Raw genomic sequence first — 24,167 nt, forward strand, 5'->3', positions numbered from 1 at the left:
TCAAAAATGATCTCCTTCAGCTGTTAGTATCGATAAAACTGCTAGAAAGATCGTTTAGAGTTCGTATCCGATTGAAATGGATGATCTCAGCTCAGTTGTAAAGGTCACTATCTGATCTGATCTGATCTCAAGGGTCACTGATGATCTCGAGATGATCGATCTCCGAGATGGTCACTTTTTGGTCAACTCAATTCGATTGAAATCAGCTTCCTTTGATTGAAATTAGATCGTTTACGATGAGAAGAGATCGTTTTAGCTGATGAGAGATCGTTATGAGATCGTTTTAGATCGATTTTACCGTTAAAAATTTTGACCAATCGGAATTCGTTAAACTGACCAATCACGTGTACCCGTTAAGATTTTCTGACCTGCCTGACGTCACAGATCAACGGCCAGACTTGCGCGCCGCGTGCAAAAACTACGCCTACGTTTAGCTCAGCTCAGTATCGGCCAATAAGAATTGCGCTTTTTACGCTTTAACCAATCCGATAATTAATAACGTATTTTACCTGTCTACCGTTACGATCCCGCAAAAAGATGATCCAGATGATGGAGATGATCCAGATGATCTTCTCCAACTCCGATCCCGCGCAGCCGTATTCCGCACGGTTGTGGCGCCTTCCTGTCCGACCTAATCTGCCTCCTGCTGGGCTTGTCAGGCCTACCAGCAGGTCGCTCTACAACCAGTTTGATGGAGCGCGTAAACTGACTCTTGGCACCTCCTTCGGTGCTGCCAACTCGTGGCTTCTCGGCTCTTGTGCCCGACAGCCTTGACCCCAACAAGAGGTACTCGCTGCCTAGCAGAGGAAACAGTACAAGTTCTCCGACAGGAGAGCTCTTGCCCGCAGCCTTCTGCCGTCTGAATCGATGTGCACGACGAGTTCTCCTACAGGAGACTCTCTAGTCAGTGCTGCCTTTAGAGTTGATAATCCGATGAGTGCGCCTTGCTTCAGATGAGGAAAAACCAGTGCCTTACTGGTAAAATGAGATCAGGTTGATCCAGATCAGTATGGCCGTTCGCCAAACAGATGATCGTGGCCGTTCGCCTTGAGCCTGAGGCGGCAATAATTATTTTTCTGTGTGCAAACTGAACCGATTGCCTATGCAAACTAATTAACCGTACCAAACTGTTTGACTTTTGATGTATCGTATGTATTGCTATGCTGAAAATCAACGGATGTTACCGGATGAAAAAAAACATGAAATCAATATTTTAGTTAATAGTTTTGCTGTAAGGTTATGGTATTTAGAGTGAACGGATTCTGATTCACTTTGTTTTAGAGGTATGTACTGCATCAATATCGCGGTGTACACGTCCCATTGTACGATCAATGGATGCGGCCGGCAGAAAATTTACCGGATCCAGCAATAAACGATTCTGCTGGATTCCGGCATTTCTTAGACTTCTTAGGTAATTCTAGCTTTCTTATGTAGTAATTCTCTTCTGTTTTAATGGTGTTCTTCGGTTTAAACGGTTCTCTGTAGTTTAAATGCGTAAATAATTAGTGGACAAAGTGATTGGTGGACAAAATAAATGGTGGACGAATTATTAGAACACCGTAAGCATACTGGTTTTATACAGTTTTACACGGTTTTTTTATAAGATCCACAGTGTTTGTTCCAAACCAGCGTTTTCGCCAAGACAACGCTGGGCAAGAAACCGTCCTGCGCCAAAATATGCACATCAAAATTGCGAAATCCAAGTTTTTCATGGTCTCGAAAAAAATCGGTTTATTGCATTCTTTCGGTAATTGGAAATCGAATACTTGAAGCGTGAAGGGGTCATTCTCAAATTGATCAAAGAAATGGAAGCGTACATGGTTTTTATTCCACCAGACTGGAAGACCCATAATTACCTATGTTCCAGTGCCGTTAGAAAAATAACAAGGAGACGCCGAGTTCAGATTCCGGGTGCTAAGTTGCTAATGGCACAATGAGCAGAGAAAATCTTTTCGAACACACATGAACCCCCCTCTTAGAATCTTCGCAAAATGCAAACAACGAAACTAAGACATGCCGGTTGAAAACGACGGGCCTCAGGCAGGGCTGCCAGAGTAAAACTCTTACCGGTATTATGCAGAAAGTGGAACAGCTTCCAAGCAGAAATGCTGAGCACAGGCTTCTGTTTCGCGGTGGATTCCACATATTTGCTTGGCGAGAGAGAGGTGCAGTCTCCCTCAACATCAGCTCGATTATGGCTGCGCTTCGAACTTCTCTCACTGCAAGATAACAGTTATAAATTAAACCCTAAACGCAAAACACTTTATGCTGATTGTTTAGTTGCTGACCGTTGCAAACCAACAACACCATTATCGTTGAATGCTTTCTGCGTCAGTCAACAAAATGGGCGCCCACGCATCGCAATATACTCCGCCGGTTAGAGAAATGGGTTTTATGAATTTGGTGATTCTAGTCAGCGGCCGAATGGCGACTGGTGGTTAGGGCGGTAAGGACATTGACGGCGAGGAATACTTCATCGATTTCATGTCAACAACGATGGCCGCGGAATGGATACATTCCCGCTCTATTTGGCCTTACAGCGTTTGTTCCTCAACGAAGCCGAACTGGGCTGCGGACGTCTACTCTGCCCCGGCACAGGTTGCCACGCGCCAGGGGGAACACGGACCTTTCGTGATCCGTCCTGGCCAACTGGTGTGGTCACCGCATTGCGATTACTGTTATTTTCCACTGGACAATCACGATACCTCTGGTACGAGCTCGTCCCGTAATTTCTGTCGTATTAATCGCGCGCGTAAGTCACTGTACGAATCACGAGTTACGCCGAAATTCATACTACGGCGCGCCACGCAAAATTAATTATGTTCTACAGGTATTTGGCATGGCTAATGCATGCCAAATATCGATCTAAATTATAACCTATCGATATGAATATAAAGTATTGAAGTTTCTTCTTTCTAGTAACCTTAAAAAGGCTTAAATCTTGAGATGATGTCATAGCTTGAGAGGATATTTAGTTTTGTCATACTGCAAACTTTCGGCTAAATACGTGGGCTACCGATCACTTCGGCCGTTCTCATTTCGGCCACACGTTTTCGGCCGCCGTTCATTTCGGCCGAGGCTCACTTCGGCCGCAGCTCATTTCGGCCGACGCATATTTTGGTCCAATTTGGGCAAGAAACATTACTTTTGATATAACTACGAGTCTACGATTAAATGGTACCACAGTTTTTCGAATAACCTAAAAATAGCCTAACTACTACTTAAGAATAAATGAAGAATAACCGAAGAAAACCTAAGAAACCTAAGAAACCTAAGAAACCTAAGAATTCTAAGAATTCTAAGAAATCAAAGAATAACCTAAGAAACCTAAGAAACCTAAGAAATCAAAGAAACCTAAGAAACCTAAGAAAACCTAAGAAAACCTGAGAAACCTGAGAAACCAAAGAAACCTAAAATAGTAACCTGGAAAACTTAAGAAACCTGAGAAAATCGAAGCAAGATAGCGAAAATTAGGAAAATTTGGGAAACTGAAGATGGCCAATTGTCCTGTTGCCGAAATGAGCGGCGGCCGAAATGAGTGCTGGCCGAAGTGAGCCTCGGCCGAAATGATCGTCGGCCGAAATGAACGCATGCGGCCGAAATGTAACGCGGCCGAAGTGATCGGAGGCGAAATAGGTGCTATTTGTAACTGTACGATTAAAATTAACGGGCAAGCTTGTACTCGCACAGTATGCGGCAAAGTGGTCGGCAGGGTGTAAAACGTGGCAGTGGCACCTGCCAGTGGCGCTGCCAGTGGCATGGCAAGCGATAAAACCTGGAGACTCTGGCAGCTGGCAAGCTATAAAACTTGGCAGATGCCACATAAAATATGGCACCTCGTAGAAGAAGCTGGTCCGAAATGGTTTGTCAACTCTACAGTTTTTGAAATGTTGCAAGAAAACAACTTATCATGTACTGCGTTTACAGCACTGGCCATTGCTCGAAGTGCGTAAGTAAGAGCCGATATACAAATTTCAAAAGGTCACACTCTATTTCGACGTCGGCGCACAGCGCCGCAAAAAAGGATGACAAGGCTCGTAACGTAATACGCTCGCCGCACTTCCAAAAGGCGCACCGTTGGAATATGTTTTTGAATATGGTGCTTTAATTTTTTAATTAGTGCGGTGCAGTGTTGAGTACAGCACTTTCACCGTAGACGATGCAACAGACTTGAGAATCTAGTAGATTCCTTGGTTGGTGAGATTTTGCTGTTTGAGTTGTTGGCTTGACTTTTGTCACGTAGTAATTCTGCTGCGGAGGTGCTTTATCGCTGTTGTACACTTACAAAGATCTATAGAGTATAGGTTTAGAAATACGCCGATAACGCTGTGACTTAAATTGAAAAAAATTGAGTTGTTTTATTGCTAGGAAGTTAAAGCAGCAATATAACACGACTTGAATTAAAAAATACGTAAAGTGCTATAGACGGATTTTCCGATGCTGTTTGGTATTCACGTAGCACAGCTTTAAATTACTTACTGTATATGCACGAGCAAATCGTCCAACTGTCGCTATCCCGTTATTACTAGGGAAGTGCCCCGCTTTAGGCTAAAACTATAAAACCAAAGAGCAGTCAGAAAAGACGCATTGTTGCAGAAGACGCATATTAGTTTCCTTCAGAAACACTAGGGGAAAAATTTTTTGCAACTGAGAATCAAAAAGTCAACGTGAGGGTCATGGGGGATAGGGCAAAAGGCCACGGTTTTAGAATTTGCCTGTTTTTCAGCTTCCCCGTTTCCGCTTATAACTGCTACATTTCCAGAATTGTATAAGCCCGAAGAAGAGTAAAAGCAGGCAGACAAGAATGTTTTTGATAAATCAAAGCTATTAGACAATTTGGGCACGCTTCGACCGTAGCATTGGCAGTAGCCGTATCCTTTGGTCTTGGACCGAATGTCGGTCCGAATCGTCATCTGCTACGGTTTCAAAGCTACGGCACGGTCAGTGCTCAGCTGGCATTGACCGTAGAAAAGACAAACTACGGTCATCCTCTTTCTCCCTCTGCCTTCGCAGCTGAGGGCAGCTACCTACGGGGAGCCAAAATCAGAAATGTTTAGAAAAGTATGCAGATTTTTCTGCAATGTTCAAGAATATAAACAATGATCGTTTCCTATTTTTAAAATGACTTTAAAACGAACCACCAGAAGATCATGGAATTTTCATTTGTAGCGCATCAACCCAACACCCTGTGAAAATCGCATCGTGCCTCGCTTCCGATCTGGCACGAATTTCAAAATTCAAAATACCCGTTTTTATGTGATTTGAGAAACTTCAGGTCTTAAACACAGATCTGCAAGATTACAGTCCGTACTACACCTTTATTCTCCACAAAGAAAGGGTTTTTATTGTTAACTATCCAGCAATAAAAGACCCTGTCTGACAGTCTGACGTAGAAGTTGCGCGGGTCTCCAATTTGGCAGTTGGCATGGTGCAAAATTGCAGAACAATGCTGTGATGAATGCCTTATCAAGTTGGACAGAGAAACAAAATACTGTAATTCCAGACTAATATGAATAGTAAAGATTCACCAAAACTAAAATCAAATTCCACAATTTTTTGACCAGAGAGTTTTGAAGCTGTGATTTTTTTTTTGTTTTAGTTGACTTTCTTCCAAAATAGACGCTGGGCAGTTTCCTCCTTTGCAGTACGGCTGCGAGTGCACAACATCAGCTATTAAATTTTTATAAAAACCTCCTCCCACAATTTCCATCAGAAGGTTTTTCTGAATACACCGTTGAATTTACCATAAAATTCTAAACAAAATGGTTGAGACAGATGAAATTCGCTTTCCTTCAAGATCATCTGCGCGGGCGGTCGCACCTAGGACACCCTAGATTTTGGGGTATCGCCCCCTGAGCACTGGGGAATTGGAGTGACTTGAGAGAAATCCCCACAATCTCAGGTATCGTATGGGCGACCGCCCGTTGCAGTTGATTTTAAGGGGAAACTGAATCTCAAAATCTGTTTCAACCATTTTGTTCAGAATTTTACGGCGAACCCAACGCCCAACGGTGTATTCAAAAAAAATTTCCGATGGAAAGCGTGGCAGGAATTCTTTGAAAATTTAACGGGGGTCTCGCTACGGGTCTGCATTTGCAACCTTGCAAAATTAGCGGCATTGAGACTGTAAAAAATAAGGATGAAGATGAGATGAAAAAGGTGATATGGGCTGAAAATTTGAGTAGCTGGAGGTGGGCTGGGAATTAAACTGTGAAGGTGGGGGTAGGGTGAAAGTGGAAAATACGAAATTGGGCCAAGTCTGCTGCTGCACAGTATTGATACGAGTATTGCTATTGCTTTGTCCAACGCCGGAGTTGGGCAGCCAAGTAACCGGGCTGCAGTGCGTTTGGCCATAGCCGTAGAGACTGCTATTGCTAATGCTACTGCCAATGCTTGGCGCTTGCCCAAATTCGCTATTAAATTTTGATACACTTTTCAGTTGGACGGACATATTGCCGCATAGCATGTACTGCACATGCGGCAATAAGCAACTGCATGTAGATATCGCTGCTTATTGCAGCATCGGGTTTATTAATGCGATCACAGTAAAACAGTGAAGTTGCCTACAGTCTGCCTAAATTCTATATTGTTGTTACTCGTACTTCAATTAGGGACTTTAAAGTTGAAGCGGTGCGACTAAAATCATAAACACCATAGCCAAATTAAAATTAAAAATACGTAATAATGACGTCAATTTTCTGGTGAGTGCATGTGCCGCTGACCCGCTGTTAATGTACGAGTACAAGCAAATACGAGTCGTATCACGCTGACTGTCTAAATATAATTCCCAAGTTTCTGTTCAAAATTTATTGATTATAAAATCTGTTAAGTAACCTGTTATTCAACAAAAATTTATTATACTTATGCTGTCATATGTATAGTAAAAATACACAAAGTAGTTACAGAGATATCGAAAACTCCAAGGTGAAAATTATGAAGTGTTAATAATAATTAAGACAGAAAACGTGCATACACAAATTCTGCTAATTATTACTTACGTATATCGGCATAATAGTCGAATACTGAGAATGCATACACAGACTAATACGAATTCATCTCCATGTAGCCTGATGAAGGCACTAGGCAGTCCTACTATGGCCCTATCAAACTTGATTGATCCATATTTCGTCAACGGTAACGGCAGGAGCCGGAATTGTTTGGTATTGTAAATATAATTCCATACTTAGAGCCAGAAATTAAAATTTTTCAAAGTAGCTGATTTTAGCGTGCACCGCGCACCGCCCAATAGAAAACTACTAAGTTCCTCGCCACTACAATACATCTGCTTGTGTCGCATGGCTCGTTTTGCCGTTATATAATATACTAGTATAACGTGCCCAAGAACTACAACTACCAAAACCAAAACAAGAAGATAAGGCTGGCCGTTTATCAAGCTACCCTGTAAATGTGAATGTGTTGTGCAGTGGTGTGCACATACAAGGCGCCGGTTTTTCTAAATAACAGCAAAGTTCACATACATGTATAGCGAACAATGGCGTCGGCACCACTGCAGAATAATATTTAAAACATGACACCGTTGGCCACCCTGATGGACCTGGGCTGTTGTCTGTAGTCAAAATAGATCGTGCTTCAAAGCGTGCTTTCACTCAATAACTGCCCTTTTTTCAGGAGAAATCGATCTCGTAATGTTTTTTACAAATTATTGTGGCACTAGTTTCCCTTCCGGTCCGAAACTGTTTGTTGGCATGGGCAATAATACGGCATGGAAGGAAGTGCTGCAAGGTATGACTGTTTAGTTAGCTTAATTGCTTTATTACATCGCTTAATTATTATTATGAGTAAGTCGACAAGATGACTGTTGCAGCAGTATCGCTAGCGTTAGTTTGTTGTTAGTTTTCGATTGGCACTTGAAAACATGCATCCAGACTGATCCGGTATTGTCTATTCAATAGGCAATACTGGATCAGTCGACTCTATTGATATCGATTTAAATGATTGGTTTTTATTTAAGTTAACACGCGGTCAATCTAATTCATGTTATGGATTGTATTACTGTATGTTAGTTACTTTTAAATAGCGCTTTGATGTACTACAATGTTGTCCTGTAATTTCCATCGTAAAGGTTCAGATAGCACGTACTCTGCATTAAATGCGAAAGTTGGCCTTTGATTTTTGTCACTGCACACTACACAGCGTCGACAATGGCAGTTGCTCTTCTCAATATATAAAGTAGTCATAGACCTAAAGGATGAAGGTAAAAGATTTATAATGTATATAGACAGTTTCTACTTTATGTAGATCGATATTTCATGCCAAATGCCTGTAGAGCGTAAATAGTGTGCCGTGGCGCGCCGCATAAGTCCAAGTTGTAACGTACAAATACCAAAGGTTAGAATGATTTTGCCTGATCTGAACGTTGGCGTCTGTCTATTTGCTAACGGTGAAAAAATGGAGAGTAAAGAGCACTAAAGATTAGTCTTATCCTGCCAATTTAGTCGCAGATTTTTTGTTAGACCCCCTTTTTATCAGGACGTTTAGAACAATAAGCGGTACAGTAAAAAAATTTCACAATTGTTTTCGAATTTATTCATAGTCAATCCAGTTACAAACGCTTTCGTATTGGTTTTCGTAGCAAACGTTCCGAAAGTCTTTTTAACATCCCTTGCAATCCTTTTATTGCGGTGCTGTGCGCCGACGTCGAAATAGAGTGTGACCTTTTGAAATTTGTATATCGGTTCTGACTTACGCACTTCGAGCAATGGCCAGTGCTGTAAACGCTGTACATGATAAGTTGTTTTCTGGCAACATTTCAAAAACTGTAGAGTTGACAAACCATTTCGGACCAGCTTCTTCTACGAGGTGCCACATTTTATGTGGCATCTGCCAAGTTTTATAGCTTGCCAGCTGCCAGAGTCTCCAGGTTTTATCGCTTGCCATGCCACTGGCAGCGCCACTGGCAGGTGCCACTGCCACGTTTTACACCCTGCCCAAAGTGGTCTACCGGCATCAGATCGTCCATCTTCCATCGCCGCACGAGCTGTCGTTCCACGATGAGCACACTGAACTCGTCTGGACCAAACGTGTCGTTCCCTTCAGTCGAGCGGGGTGGATTCAAACAGCTGATCTTGAAAAAGTGCAATCGTGTGCGGAGCGCGCTGCCGTCGGGTGTCCCGGTTATTTGCCGAACCGACGCTCAGTCGAAGGGATGTATATACGGGCCGATGGTGACACGGTTACCTTTATCTTTTGTGAGGAGCGCATTCACCAGAACCGACGAGGCGAGGCATGGCTGCGTTACGGTCTGGATCGATTCGGCAGAAATCATCTCCGGCAGAAGACCGTTGTACGCATGCCGGCTGTCAGCCAGGAACCTGTCCCGTACAAGACAGGTAAAAGTTAGCCTAGACGAATATTACTGCTAGTACGAGTATTTTCATTCCTACTGGTTATCGTTTTCACTGGTAAATGGAACCGCTAGCTTAACACCGTTTGTGTTTCTAAAGGTTCCATGTACGAGCTTCCAGTCCCCCTTATAGAAGATATTCTCGGGCTTTTGGACCTAATATCCCGATTTACGGCCAAGTTGTGCGTTAAACAGTAAATGGCTTTACAGAATATTACTCATGCAGTGTTTAATACGACATGGAAGCAGTATATTTACATAATATACTAAGAAACGAAGGATCGTTTAGCGCAGACTAGAATTTTGGCCTTCCCCAAATTTCATTCTTTGTCAAATCAATAAGAATTTTCCAAAATATATCATGGAGCTTTGTTGTATGATCTGTTTCATTGGTAGATTAGTAGACTGTTTTGTGCACTTAGCATGTACAGATACGATGGTACAAGGTCACTTTGTGTGCATGCGCTTGCACTTTTGGTAATTAATTTTAATGGCTGTTGCGGCGATTTGATTGCTCTTATAAATTAAATGTTACTCAACCGATGAGTAACGAACTGTTTGTTGAGTAACCGTGATGCTTTTTTTATTATTGCGTTTGTTCGTTCTGGTACTCGATTTTGAACCATCCATCTGCCAACCGACATGTCATCGTGGATGCACCATGCGTCCAAGTCAACGTACATTCGATCCCAACTCAAGAAGAGCAGTGTTATGCGTATAAATTCGCCGTGTTACTGGACAAATCCATCACGATCCACACACGCACCCTCAGCTGTATTAACAGAGTGGTCCAGAACGTGCATGCCACGACACTTACATACACTACAACGGTAGGCATCATTGTACGTACGCTCAACGTTAAGGGAATCATACTGGATGCGCTCCTCATTAAAGACGGTCCCACAGTGCTGGTGTACACTTCGTTCACCATCGCCAAGAATTCCCGCTACGATTGCACCTGTCCCTGTCTAGCAGCGCTCCGCCCCGTGTATCGGCAGCTGGTTATTCTGGAGTGCCAGTTTGAATGTCGGCTGCAGGATCACATAGCCCACAATTCATATCCAGGCCGGCTGTGTGCGGTATCTCGCGGATGCACTTTGAAAGCGGCAGCGCGTTGTGTGATGGTACCGCACTGCGCTTCCGCAGCGGAATTAAGCCGAGCTATTTTGTTGGCAATGGACGATGGATTGCCGGCTGCTGATCCGATGCTTATCCGTCGGGTTCAAGCTCATCATACACGGGTGCTGCAGAAGTTGGCGTACCCCGCTAACAAAGACTGGGATGTTGTCCAGATTATTTTACAATTGTATGTGGACATTTATTCGGATTACAATTAGAAAGGGTTACTTTTGTTTTTATAAAACAGTCTGCTTCCGCGGTAGGTACACTGAATTTCGGACGGATGGATCGGCGGCAGACTGGGACAATGCGGATCTGCGGCAGCTGGAGATGTTTCCAAGATAACCAAACTGGCGCTGCTGGCTCTGAATGCGCTGTACCCCCAGGTTGTATGGTATAATCAAGCGTGACACGCACAATAATGGATACCTACTGTATCGTTAAAGTGTATGTATTTGTGTACATTTTTACGTTGGCTAACATACGTACGTATTTCACTGTATGTTAAACTTAAGTGTGAGAAGAATTCAGCATCGTATTGTTATTGCAATATTACTTTTCGCGTATTACTGTAATATACCGGAGTGTAACTATAAAATGTTCACTTTTATCCGACTGCGTGTGTAAAATGAAAATAGAATTCACCTTGCTGAGTAAATGTGCTTATTACATTTTGTGCTTGATATTTGATACTTTGTGCATTTTTTTTATGAAATAGTGTTATCTCGTTTGCATTTTTTTACACTGACGGTCGATGGATGTTGCTTGATAGTTGGCAAATAAAGTTTACTAACTTCCATGGTTTCACTGTACGGTTTTTACGGTCAACGGATCCTGCTTTGCGTTGTGTAAGAGACTGCATCACAATATTATCCAATGCCAAAATGTCATGATGCAGTAGTACCTGCCTGCATTGTACCGGGTGGCTGAACAAAATGGCGGTCTGTTTTACGAGAGCGCGCAGGGCCTGTCGGATGCTTAACTGACATCGTTTTTATTGCATTCAATAGAGCAATGTTTTCAGCATATGTAAGTTAAATTAAACTGGCAATATATGAACGTTTGACTTTTTTATGAATTGTTTCGAAAAAGTAGGCAGGATTGGCGGTTGGCCAGGAAACGAAAATTCGAATTTACCCATTTTCAAACAAAAAATTGCTGCTGTTCAGTTAAGGACATTCACGTACCTCACGTTACTATTTCGGATAGAGGGGTTGTTTGTAGTTTTTTTACTGTAGGGATCTGCAAAATTTCAGCAACCGCGTTTGGCCAATACAAGGAAAAACCGAGCGTCCGCACGAGTAACTCTCATGAAATTCGCAAGCAGGATTTTTGAAAGCTAATTGCTGGCCACTGTTTAAAGAGCTTATCTAGTTCGGTCCTATTCCTGCAAGGGCAATGTGCTAGCTGCATATAAAATTTAAACTGGCATTTTTTGCTGCAACCTCTCGTGCGCCAAAAATTGTAACAAGAAATGCCCATACAAATCAAATTAAAAATCGGCATTTTTTAGAAATGTCAAAAAGTGCGCTGCGAAATAACTCGTCGAGCGCATGCAGCCTGTCCACAACTTTTTACTACTGAAAGAAGACAAATCTTTCTAGACGAAATGGTTGAAAATATTCGAATAGTCCTTGTGGGAAAGAAATGCCGTGAGATTCTAAGTTTTGGGAGCTGGCCAAAATATAATTCGACATGACTTTAGTTGGCCCATTTGAAACGAGTACCCCTAAATTTTTTTGTAAACGTTTTGCTGTTTTAAGTAGCCAATAAAATTGTCTATCTAACGAGTCCAAGAAGTTTACGGTGGGACAAGCGGTTTGCGAGAGACAAATTAAAAACGGAGCCCGCCATTTTGTTCCGCCACCCGGTAGAAACACGGTTGGGGCGTGGTCAGCGCACACGGACCCTGGCGGAAACCTGTGAAAATACCGTACTGGCAGTCTGAAGATTACCACGAAACGATGTACATATAACACCGCAGTACGAAACGCCTGCACGTAGCCATTCTTGGGAAGATTCTTGCGCCGATTGTACCACTCTTCATTGTGTGTCCAGAAAAAAACTGGAACCTGCACCCACGCTAGAAATGTCGGCTAAACGAAGTTATCGAACTTGAACGAAGTTACTAGACATAAAATAGCGGCATATCGCTAATCACCGGAATCGCAGCTATTGCGTGTCGTTATTTGTATCCTGTTTCTTTGTATGTTGTTGTCGCTTTCAAACAACCTGGTACAATGTTGCCGACTTCACGTGGATTTAATATTATCCTTGCCTATATTATTACCACAACCTCGGCGGTAAGGTTTCCCCACTCTATACTTATTAATTTTTTAACTGTTCACCGTGAAAAATTTATTTCTCTGTATTAACTGTCATTAGGGTTGCTTGTGTGAATTTTGTTTACACAACGACTACAAGAATGATGTAACTGATCTGAATCATCTGATAGACTAAAAATTAGCAATATGCCGACGTTCAATTCACGCCGCGTGCACGTGCGGCTTGCGCGTAAAATATAAATTGTATAAACACAGCAGCGATTACAATCGCATCACGGCGAAGCAGCATTCGTGGTTTACTTGTTTATGAAAGAAACGAGTGCAAGTACCTTAAATTACAGGCTGAAGTTTATAGGTTAAGAATATCAGCCTTGCTGTATTTTTACAGATAATCGCATTTCCGAAAGGGAAACTTACCGGTAGCTTCTAAAATGATTGACTTGTGGAAAATTAAAAGCTTCGTGTACTCTACAATACTGGTATAAATTACTTGCTTGATACTTGACACTTGTACTACTTGCTTGCTTGTAGAGATATTTGCTTGTATGTAGCAAGAATTTTCTTGATTGCAGAACGTACAAGGACGTCGGATGGCCGGCTACAGCGACACAGCAGTAGATTATGCCATCCAGCCGGGAATCTCGCTGAACCATCGCCCGCGGTACGCGTATCAGTCAGCAAAAACCCCACTCAAAGTTCCCCAATGGACTCCGGCAACCGCGCCCTACCACGTCGCTCCCGGATCGGGTGACGGACCAGCACCATGGCGAGGCCAGCACGTTTACACCCCGAAAAGCAACTGCAGCCAATGCATCCAGCCCACGCCCACCAGCAGCTCCACGACCGTAGCGTCATCTACTTGTCACGCCCGAACCTTCTGGCGCAAGATCACCGAAACGCTGACGACATGCTCCGACCAGGTTTGCGCACCCACCTGCCTGAGCCTGGCCACGGCGTTACCGCAGACCATCGTGGAGGCTATGTGTGTCCGTACAATACAGACGACCTACACAACAGAACTACTCGAGCAACCTGTGTCTACGCCACCCCCAACAGATGCCCCGACTGGATTCGCTGTCCCAGGCGGGGTTTTTTCCGAGCCAGGGCTGATTGGGGATAGGAATGCTCTTGTCCGGCGTCGCAGAAAGGTGGACGTAGAGACACTAGTGGATTGTTCAGTGGCAACGTCACCGTGCGACATCATCACCATCCAGACGCCGGCACTGGGCAGCGGGGTGACGCTGTCGTCCGACGGCAATCCCTGCTACAGCATCACCGTGACACCCACCGTGACGCAGAAGGACACCTGCACCCTGGACGTGCAAGTAACCTCCTACGGGATAGGGGTCGGCACTATGGAGAACGGTGTTCCAACGCTGGCCACGGTGGTAGTGGATCCGGTGACATCTAGCGGGACGACGTGCACTCTCTAGTAACGCTGTGCACTTTCAAAATCCGTTAATTTTATTTAGTGGACTCGACTCTCCTGCCTCAGGCTCGCTGTGTGTTTGCTTATTGTCTTGGCCACGTGTTTTTAGCATCGAGAACACTGTCTTGACTGATGAACAGGCCGGGTAATTTTACATGGGTTCCTCTTATAAAAAGTATTAACTGATGATTATTGCAACCTTTCGCGGACGAAATCTGCATTGCTGTTGGTATAATTTGCCTACGGCAACGAGTAAAGTATGGTAAAAATGGTAATTTTTCGAAATGGTTTTGCAAATTTCGATTGCTTATACAGATAATTTTTACGTTAGGTAAAAGTGTCGACTGTTGTCTAATAAAACTGCAAGCACCTGATGTATCTGTACTTACTCGTACACTTTGTAAGCATGTTGGTATACTTTAACCCTATCGCTTCCCTTTGAAAATGCTTTACACACATGCGTACATTACGTCGATTTTCGATCATAATATGCGTCCATTTTCATAAATCCGTTACACTGCACAAGCACATGATGCCCAGTTGTAGTCTCTCCGTAAATATTGCAGCGTGTGAGCCATCAGCGGGATACCGTACCAAACGTAACGCACTATATTATAGTGCGTTTAAAATGCCGACACTACCCGACCACCGGCACGATCAAGGTTAACCATCACAAAAAGGCTGCCAAACCCAGGCGGCTACAGTATGGTGTACCATCGCTGTAACTTCCCCACGCAGATGGATGCGTTGACTGTACAGTCTGTACTTGCTGCTTATTATTACTATGTTTAGCTCCTTAGTGCACCGGAGTTGGATGTCGTTCTCGTCTTTGGCATAGGACTTCTTATGCTTCTTCCCATCGGGATCGCATTCTTCGCCTTCCTTGTCAATGTAGTCCTTTTCCTTGGCCTTTCCCTTGCCCTTGTCGGTGGCGTTGGTATAGGCAACCTACGACAACCACAAACTCGTTACTGTAAAATTTACATGAATTGTTTAATTATCGTAAACATTAACACGCCAAAGCAAAGCATGCAGTAAAATATCGGTCAATAAATATTTGCTGTATATAAAAATTAATATTAGCAGATCATATAGGGCGTAAAGGTCAAACGCCACTTACGAAGACGGAGAAGAGGACGAGCAGAACTCGATCGACCAGCGTAAGACGTTCATGGCTGAAAGTAGTGAGTAACTGCTTGGATCGAAGAAAGGAATTAAAGTGTATTGGTTGTATTGCATTTTTCTGAACTGATGCGTAAGGCTGTGATTTTATCGCCAGTGTAGGATGGTTCGTGGATGTGGTAGAGCTCTTCGATTGTGCTGGGCAAGCTGTCCTTTTCCGAATTCTGCTACAGCCAGACTGCTTCCGACTATTTCCAACGGTCAAACAGCGGCAGGATGCGGAATTGCTGATACAGCTGATGCCAGAAGCATGTCGATAGAAACGGGCACCACGGTCTCTCCTGGGCGTTCTCCGCCGGTAGGCATCCACGACATGGCGGACTGAACAGCAACTTGTGCCGATCTTGTGTTTCGGCTGGGACTCCGGGAAAATTGACATTAATGAGCTTTGGCTTTCCTATAGCTTCAACTCTTCGTCACCGCGTACACTGGTATTTCGGCTTATTCAGAGGCCCGTTTTTCGTATTTGTCCAAGGCTCCGGGACCCCGGGTCTCCGACACGGTGACAAACAAGTACGCTACAGCTACAGCCATATTAGAATTGCAAGCAAGTAAATGCAGTTGAATGCAGTTTAAACTAAAACTGTTCTTTGAGAAGTTTCTTAAGAATATTATTGTGACGTGCTGTGAGAGATAAGCGTGGTGTACATACGTTGCAGAACAACGCCCTCCAGGTTAACTATATTTGCATTCCTTTCCAGTTTAATTAATAAAGCCATTCCAACCAAAAAAGCGTTTGCCGCTTGTTGGTCCGGCGATTCGTCTATTAACATTTTTACCGCCACCCGCCGGCGCTGTTGATCCGTGTGCGACTGCGATGGTTGTAACCATCCTTCGTACACGTAGCCGTACTGTCCCGTACCGAGGCAGGCATCTTCTGCAAAATTGCATAGGTAACATATAAGAGATCCCTGTGGAATCGTATAAGTTTAAAGTATGGCAGCCGGAGGTATTCCATTGCCATTCCGTGGTAGCATGCATGCTTCAGTTGCCTGACCTCTGCTTAGCTTCCCGGCAGTTTGCTGACTGAGATATTGCCGCTACAACCGACAAATTACTGACCGACAATTCGCTGACATACAGATTACTGACCTACAATTTCGCTGCCCGACTTCTTGCAAAAGCTATTTCCTTAATCATCAGCTTTCGTGTCGCAATGGTCCCATTTCCTAGGTTTCTTAGCTTGGTATTATCTTAGGTCCTTAGAGTTCTTTTGGGTTCCTTAACTTTTACAGTGTTTTTCTTCGGTTTCGAAACGGTTTACGGTTCTTACGTTTCTTGGGTTTGTTTAGATTTTTTAGGTTTTTAGGCTTTCTTAGTGGGTTTCTTAGATGCTAATAGGATTTGTAAGACGAAATGGTCGCATACTCATACGTTCACATTCAGTACTGAAGTACGCATGCGGCGCGGTGCATCCGGTTGTCGTACTAGTGCACCGCGACAGAATGCGTACAGAATGCTGGGTATGGTTTACTGGACCTTTAATAAGTATCACGTGAAAGTACGAACTAAGTACTAGAAAAGAGAAGTTTGATTAAGTATGCAAACGAGACAGCGGCAACTACTGCTCCTTAGGGGTGAACTGCCATTCACGCACCCCGATGTTAGGGGGCCAGTTGTCTGCCGTGAACATTTTTTCAGACTCACTGGCGTAAGAACCAACACGTGCGAACAAACTATTCTTACGACCCTTTTTAGCAGAATAAAGTGAGACAAATCTGACAGAGATCCCGATGGATTCGATGGTTGCCTTCAAATCCCTACTGTAGTCGTCAGGGGTCTGGTGCTCAGTCTGCTCCAGCGGGGGGATGCCGTGTAGACAGAAATCCTTTTTCTCTCTTTCCTTGTCGGTTTTAGAGACACGCTTAAGCTGTAGGGTCGACATGATGATGTCATTTGAAGCGTTAGAAGCCTTCTCGCGAGTACCGCGAACCACTTTTCCCTTTTTAACGATGGTTGTCCAGGATTCTTTGGTAGCGGGCCCACTGAGAGGGGTTTCATCGAAGCAAGGAGGGGAAACCTTGCAGTCAGGGGTTGACGCTTGTGAAACTTCATTGGACGGGGAACCTTTCACTGGTGTGTCGACAGGTGTCGTTGTGGTGGATCGAAACCCGGAGGGTTGAGGAACTAATCCACCAGTTGCGACGGTATTCGTAGGTAATTTGACAGTGGTTGCTTTCAAGGCTGTAACTTCGTCCCGGAGTGCCTGCAGTGTTGCAGAGGCCTCATCGTACCTTTTCTGTCGTTCTTGTAGTTCGCGTATCTGGGCCTTCACCGTAGTTAGCTCTGCATTAAGGCGCTTGTTTTCTTCCACGATCGGGGTGATAAGCGGGGAGACTTGGGCCTGGAAGCACTTGGTAATCAAGCCGTTCAAATCCTCGTGGTATACAGGGTACTTTTGTACGCATTCCAGATCGCTGGCTATGGCTGGGATCATCTGTCGTATCAAAGGGATAAGCTTGGTAAAAGACCACTGATCCTTGGCCGTTCCATCAGGGAATAGCTTGGCAAGTTTCTCAATGGAGAAAGGCTCGTAGCCATCATCCTCGCTGGCATTGTCAGGCATGGTTGTCCAAAAGGGGAGCACGGGTCCGGCCCCAGATCCGTTGACAATGAATAAATCAGCCAAATTCTTTACACTCCCAGTCTTTGATTAAAAAGTGAAGGACTACCGGTCACTTGCTTCAAAACAAAACGGAGCGAACACAACCTTAAACTAACGGTATCACTAACCGTAAGTGAAAATTAATCGTCGCAGCAGATCGAGCTTTATTTGCAAGTACCAACAATACAATAAATACAATAAATTGAATATTTGTAACTTGTTTGAAGATCCCCGTCAAAGGTGGTCAGAAGACTCGAGATTATCGTCATCCCATTTCCAGTGTGGTGCCACAGCAGATCCTAGCGTCGTATGAGCTGCCGCATTCGTCTGTCTCTGTCACAAGTAAAATATTCGTACAATTTAAAACTAAACGGTCGGGGGAGTAGGTATGGGAGTATGCGACCGTTTAGTTTTAAATTGTACGAATATTTTACTTGTGACAGAGACAGACGAATGCGGCAGCTCATACGACGCTAGGATCTGCTGTGGCACCACACTGGAAATGGGATGACGATAATCTCGAGTCTTCTGACCACCTTTGACGGGGATCTTCAAATTCTCCCTCATTTGTTTTTTGAAAACTGTTTCTGTAGGGCCAACGTAAGACGGACTTTCCTCCAACAGTTTCTGCAGTAATTCATCCGCAGGTATCCGTTTTTCACTTGATATGCACAAGCATCGTTCGATACATGTTGCGAACGGCCCTGATATCTCCTCACAATTAGGAACAAACGGAACGTATCCGTCGATGATCAGTTTAGCAAACGCCGGATCGGTTAGCTTATCACCGGCTTCGAGTTTCTGGAATTTATTCTTCCGCAGCCATTTCCTCTCCGTGCCGATGATGCAGCCAGCCAGTTCCAGCATAATACAACCCAGACTCCACATGTCGGTTTTTCGTCCGGGGTTTTCCGCTGGGAGTGATGTCTGGGAGAATTTTCGTAGCATCTCGGGCGACATGAAGCGTATTGTGCCACGCAGATGTGTGATGTCATCCGTGCACGTGACACTGCGCTTCATCTGCACGAGATCGTCCAGGTCACCAATTAATAACCTATGCTGAGAATAACTTATGCCAAATGCCGATCCAGCCTTGACGAGTACGTTGGCCGGTTTGAGGTCGCCGTGTATAACGTTGTGGCTATGGAGGAAATGCAGTCCATGCGCTATATCCGTCGCAAAACTAACTGCTACACTCCATTTTGATAATTCCTTGTTGTCATAATATTTTTTTAGATGATCCGCAAGATCACCATCTGAAACACATATATTAGAAATTCAGGGTTACATAATTATTAACTGATCTATTTTATTCCGATTTGCTTTAAAGTTTAAAGTTCGCTTTAAAAGAAATTTAAATATACGGTCGTAAGTTCGTAACTGAACGAAACCCAGACTTACTGAAATTTGCCCAAATTTTAAAAATAATTTTATCATTTCAGGAAATTGCTAATTATTTTTTTGAGCGGAAACGATGCATGATGACTGATGCACATATCAGAGCAAAAACATCTCTGGTTGAAAAAATTTTCCAGTTACCGGGATAATAGTCCATCATCAGCTCAACGGAAGACCTTCCCAAATTTTTAGTGATGGTAATTTTATGGTAAGCCACTAGATTCTCGTGGCCAATAGCTAAAAGCATCTTCAATCGAGTCAGGCATTTCTCCCATTTTGTCGAGCAGGTCCAGATTTCCGCATCTTTATCTAAATGGACAGTTTTAACTGCCACAATCTGCTCTCCCTTAAAATTACCGCGATCCGTAATTGTCGCTCGGTAAATAACCCCAAACGCTCCTCTAGCAATAAAATCAACATTGCTCTTATAATCGTACGCACAACTGCTGCCAAAATTTTCTCTATGAATAATCCCCAAATCCATGTGATACTCTGTAAGTGTATATATATGTAAAAAACGGTTTGCGCACGCTTTATCGGATTCCTATGGCTTCCACCTTGCAGTGACATGTTTCCAGATATTGCTTGTCAAAATTTAAGTCAGTTCCTCATAGTGGTTTACATTGATAACGAAAGTTGAAATACCGGTTGCTTCGATGTTTGTTCGGCTGTCTGCCTTCAGGGGATACAAGAGCAAGAATTATTGTTGTGTCTTGATATAATATATTGTTTTAGGCAATTGCTCGAAGCGGCTCCGCTGGAAATTATGACAACTGGTATATCATCAAACAAGCTTACACCAACTGCTTAACCTCTGGATGTATAATTTCTGCCAATACAATCATTACAGACGAGAGTCGAAATTAGGTGCATAGGTGATAAACGAAATTCTTCCGATATTTGACATGATTAGCCAAACTCAGAAAAACCTGGTACAATAATAAATGCGTTATATAACCGAAACCTTGCAAGACCAGGAGCATGCAGACCGTCAAATTGATAAGCAATTACGTACAGTTTAGAGTACCGAAACTTGCTCTAAAGGCATAAACGGTGCGGGTATAGCGAATCTGGCACACAATGCTGTTAGATCATCAAGAAATCGCTCAACAAAAACTTAAATTCGATCAGCCTACTTAGCATTCGATTAGCAGAAGTATAGACTGTTATTATATGTATCCATTATATTAAAGCAGGACTCTCTGTGCGTAACCGATCCCGCCTTCAAATCTGATTGGCCAGAACCAGCCTTACCTTTTTGATTGCCAGAACAAGACTTAGGTTTCCGATTGGCCAAAACCAGCCTTACGACAGTCATGCTTTTAACGTAACTAAGCTTTCTAAACTTTAGTGCCTGTAGGAAGTTCCTACTAGGAACTTTTACCTGATAAGCCATAACAACCGGTTCTACCTTCTGCTTTCGACCGTACTAAGGTTTCGAAACCTTAGTGCCTGTAGCCGGAGCTACCAGAGCAGCCAGAGCTACCGGATCAGCCAGAACAACCAGATCAGCCAGAAGTACCGGCTCAGACAGAACAATCAGATCAGCCAGAACTAATAGAGCAGCCAGATAAACCAGAACTACCAGATCAGACAGAACTGCCAAATCTGCCAGATCAGCCTGCACTACCAGTTCTTACAAAAGTTACGCTTCCAAACACAAAAAGCTTTCAATGCTCAGTAAAGCTAAGCTTTGGAAAGCTTAGTACAACTAGGCTTTTGTAACCGGAAGGACACGCGTGCGGTACCCGCCCTAATAAGTCTTTGGTAACCGAAGGCAACGCGTGCGGTTCCCGCCTAAATTAACCTTTGGTAACCGAAGGCATTTTAAGCCTTTGGTCACCGGAAGCCACGCGTGCGATACCCGCATTAATAAGCCTTTAGTGACCGAAAGCCTTTTAAGCTTTTGGTCACTGAAGGCCAAGCGTGCGGTAGCCGCCTTATTGAGCCTTCGTTCACCGAAGGTTACGCCTGCGGTGCCCGCCTTGATTCTCCTTTGGTTGCCGAAGGCCTTTTAGGCCTGTGGTCACCGAAGACTTTTTAAGCCATTGCTCAGTGAATGTTTTGTAGCTGAAAGGTTAGTGTTGGGGATCCACACTTTTAGGCTGTGTAACTGAAAGGTGCGTGTGCAGGGTGAAGCCTTTTTGGCATTGTAACTGAAAGTGCGTGAGCCTGATAAAACCTTTTCGGCTTTGTAGCTGAAAGGTTAGTGTTTGGGATCCACACTTTTAGGCTGTGCAACTGAAAGGTGCGTGTGCAGGGTGAAGCCCTTTTGGCATTGTAACTGAAAGTGCGTGAGCCTGATAAAACCTTTTCGGCTTTGTAGCTGAAAGGTTAGTGTTTGGGATCCACACTTTTAGGCTGTGCAACTGAAAGGTGCGTGTGCAGGGTGAAGCCCTTTTGGCATTGTAACTGAAAGTGCGTGAGCCTGATGAAACCTTTTCGGCTTTGTTAATGAAAGGTGGATGTGATTCATACTTTTAGGCTTTGTAACTGAAAGGTGCGTCTGCCAGATGAAACCTTTTAGACTTTGTAGCTTAGAGGTGCATGTGAAGGTTGAAACCTTTTCGGCTTTGTAACGGAAAGGTGAGTGTGATTCATAGCTTCAGGCTGTGTAACTGAAAGGTGCGTGTGCCGGATGAAACCTTTTCAGCTTTGTACCTGAAAGGTGGATGTTGTTAATACTTTAAAGCTGTGTAGCTGAAAGGTACGAGTAGGGACTGAAGCCTTTTAGGCTTTGTAGCTGAAAAGTGCGTGTGCCGGGTGACACCCTCTAAACTGTGTAACTGAAATGTGCGTGTGCTGGATGAAACTTTTTTGGCTTTGTAACTGAAAGGTGAGTGTGCCGGATGTAGTCGTTCAGGCTTTGTAATTGAAAGGTGCATTTGCCGGATGAAACTTTTTGGCTTTGTAACTGAAAGGTGAGTGTCCCTGATGTAACCTTTAGAGGCTTTGTAACTGAATGCGCGTGCCGGATGAAACCTTTTGAGGCTTTGTAGCTGAAAGTTGTGTGTACCGGATGAAACCTTTCCGGCTTTTGCAACTTAAAGGAACATTTGCGGAATCCACTTTTTTGTTCTTACGCAGTTGAAGCTTTTCTGAGTACACCTGCCTCCTGCCTGTAAACCTCCTGTTTGGAAAGCTAAGTCTTTACCAAGCTTAGCTTTCCAAACACATGTATTTCAGTACCTCAGGTACTATTACAGTACCTCAGGTACTGTACGAAGGTTACGGACTGGTTAGCCAGGTCAGCTAGATTTTATCTTTGCCTTCCGTTTCAACTAAGCCCTTCGAACCTTAGTACCGTATCAAACGTTCACTTATTCACCCAAAACTACCAAATCAGCCAGAACTACCAGATCAGCCAGAAATACAGGATCAGCCAGAATTACCACATCAGCCAGAACTACAAAGGCGATTCCAAAAGTTTCTTTCGCTATTTTTTATCTTCCCCCACAAACTCACTTAGCCCTTTTCACCCATATTTTTACTAATGCTACTTACTAGCTAATTATTAAAAAATTTAAACTAGGTCCTGTTCAAAGAGGATGGGGAAAATTCGCCAAAAAGACTTTCAGCCGTGTCTGGCAGCCTATCTTCTGGGTTCCTCGCAAAATTGTAACATTTTTAACATTCTCTCCGTGCGAACGTCAAGAAGCACAAAACGTTTTTATGTTTTAAGTCTTCCCTCTTGCAGTGTAAATCAAGATCGAAAAGATTCGGCCCTTTTTGCTTTTAGAAGAAAATTGGAAGTGTTAATGAACCAGTTGTCAAAACACGAAGCTTGCCAGTTTCCATACGGCAAAAATATTAAAAAATCCGGAAAACAATTTGTTGCAAACAGGCTAGCGATAAATTGAATCATAACCAGTATGTGCTGGGGTGGGTAAAGGATACAGTTTTTATTGTGGAAAAGAATTGGAAGGTCGGAATAGCAGAAAAGCGGAAAACCAAAAAAAACGGATGTCTGTAGAAACAAATTTATTATTTTAATTTGTGAAAGTTTGGAAGCGATTCATGGTCGTGATAATAACAAGGACATGGTAAGCCTTCACTATTATAAATTTGATTCAAAACCATCGAGAAGGAGAGAAGTGACACCATTACAGCTGAATTTTTGGAAAGACAGTGGTTAGGCTACCAGAAGTACCACCGGCTAAATGATTTTTCACCTGGGCATTTCTTCATCGACAGTTAAAAGTTTTGTTTTCTTCGATTACTAAGAGAACATGTTACGTAATAAAAAACATATCGTTTGCATATCACTTGAAATGGCACGAAGGCAAAATAGGGAAAGAAACTTTTGGAATGTTCTTTGTATTAGCCCAAACAGAACTACCAAATCTGCCGGATCAGCCTGAACTACCAGATCAGTCAGAACTACCAAAGGTGCGTGTGCGTTATCCACCCTTTTAACCTTTTGCAACCGGAAGGTGCGTGTGCGGGATGAACCTTTTAGTCTTTTGCAACCAGAAGGTACGTGTGCCGGATGAACCGTTTTAGCCTTTTGCAAACGGAAGGTGCGTGTGCCGAATGAACTCTTTTAGCCTTTTGCACCGGAAGGTGCGTGTGCCGGATGAACCCTTTCGAGCCTTTGGGTAACCGAACGCCTTTTACGCATTTAGCCTCCGAAGACCTTCCAAGCGTCTGGTCACCGAAGGCGTTTTAGGCCTTTGGACACCGAATGCCACGCGTGCGGTAACCGCCTTATTGACATTTTGGTCACCGAGGGCCTTTTTGAACCTTTAAGTCACCGAAGGCCTTTTAGGCCTTTGGCCACCGATG

General features: G+C 43.7%; 2 protein-coding genes across 4 annotated transcripts; one reads left to right on the top strand and one right to left on the bottom strand.

The window, feature by feature from the left end:
- Positions 1–12,527: 12,527 nt before the first annotated feature.
- LOC129584730 (uncharacterized) lies at positions 12,528–14,383 on the top strand. 3 transcript variants are annotated; one of them, XM_055477031.1, is made up of 2 exons: positions 12,528–12,786; positions 13,341–14,383. In XM_055477031.1, exons 1-2 carry the CDS (start codon positions 12,724–12,726, stop codon positions 14,199–14,201), a joined length of 924 nt encoding a protein of 307 aa, XP_055333006.1. In that variant the 5' UTR covers positions 12,528–12,723; the 3' UTR covers positions 14,202–14,383. The 3 variants fall into 3 exon arrangements, with proteins under 3 accessions (XP_055333006.1, XP_055333008.1, XP_055333007.1); XM_055477033.1 differs by lacking the exon at positions 12,528–12,786 and adding an exon at positions 13,079–13,187; XM_055477032.1 differs by lacking the exon at positions 12,528–12,786 and adding an exon at positions 13,089–13,247.
- A 3,866-nt stretch (positions 14,384–18,249) lies between these two features.
- LOC129584757 (uncharacterized) lies at positions 18,250–19,953 on the bottom strand. Its single transcript, XM_055477068.1, has 3 exons — positions 19,524–19,953; positions 18,419–19,240; positions 18,250–18,317 (listed from the first exon to the last, which is right to left on the bottom strand). The coding sequence occupies exons 1-3, from the start codon at positions 19,864–19,866 to the stop codon at positions 18,250–18,252; spliced, it is 1,233 nt and encodes a 410-aa protein (XP_055333043.1). The 5' UTR covers positions 19,867–19,953.
- Positions 19,954–24,167: the final 4,214 nt, after the last annotated feature.

Source organism: Paramacrobiotus metropolitanus, unplaced genomic scaffold (assembly GCF_019649055.1).
Source record: "Paramacrobiotus metropolitanus isolate TYO unplaced genomic scaffold, Prichtersi_v1.0 Parri_scaffold0000014, whole genome shotgun sequence".
NCBI lineage: Eukaryota > Metazoa > Tardigrada > Eutardigrada > Parachela > Macrobiotidae > Paramacrobiotus > Paramacrobiotus metropolitanus.

Excerpts from the sequence above, each read along its gene's own strand:
- LOC129584730 (XM_055477031.1), top strand. The coding sequence starts at position 12,724 with ATGTTGCCGACTTCACGTGGATTTAATATTATCCTTGCCTATATTATT. Across the intron at positions 12,787-13,340 it reads TTATTACCACAACCTCGGCG|AACGTACAAGGACGTCGGAT; the intron begins GTAAGGTTTCCC and ends TCTTGATTGCAG.
- LOC129584757 (XM_055477068.1), bottom strand. The coding sequence starts at position 19,866 with ATGGATTTGGGGATTATTCATAGAGAAAATTTTGGCAGCAGTTGTGCG. Across the intron at positions 19,241-19,523 it reads GATGATGGACTATTATCCCG|ATGGTGATCTTGCGGATCAT; the intron begins GTAACTGGAAAA and ends TATGTGTTTCAG. Across the intron at positions 18,318-18,418 it reads TTCGTCTGTCTCTGTCACAA|AGACAGACGAATGCGGCAGC; the intron begins GTAAAATATTCG and ends TACTTGTGACAG.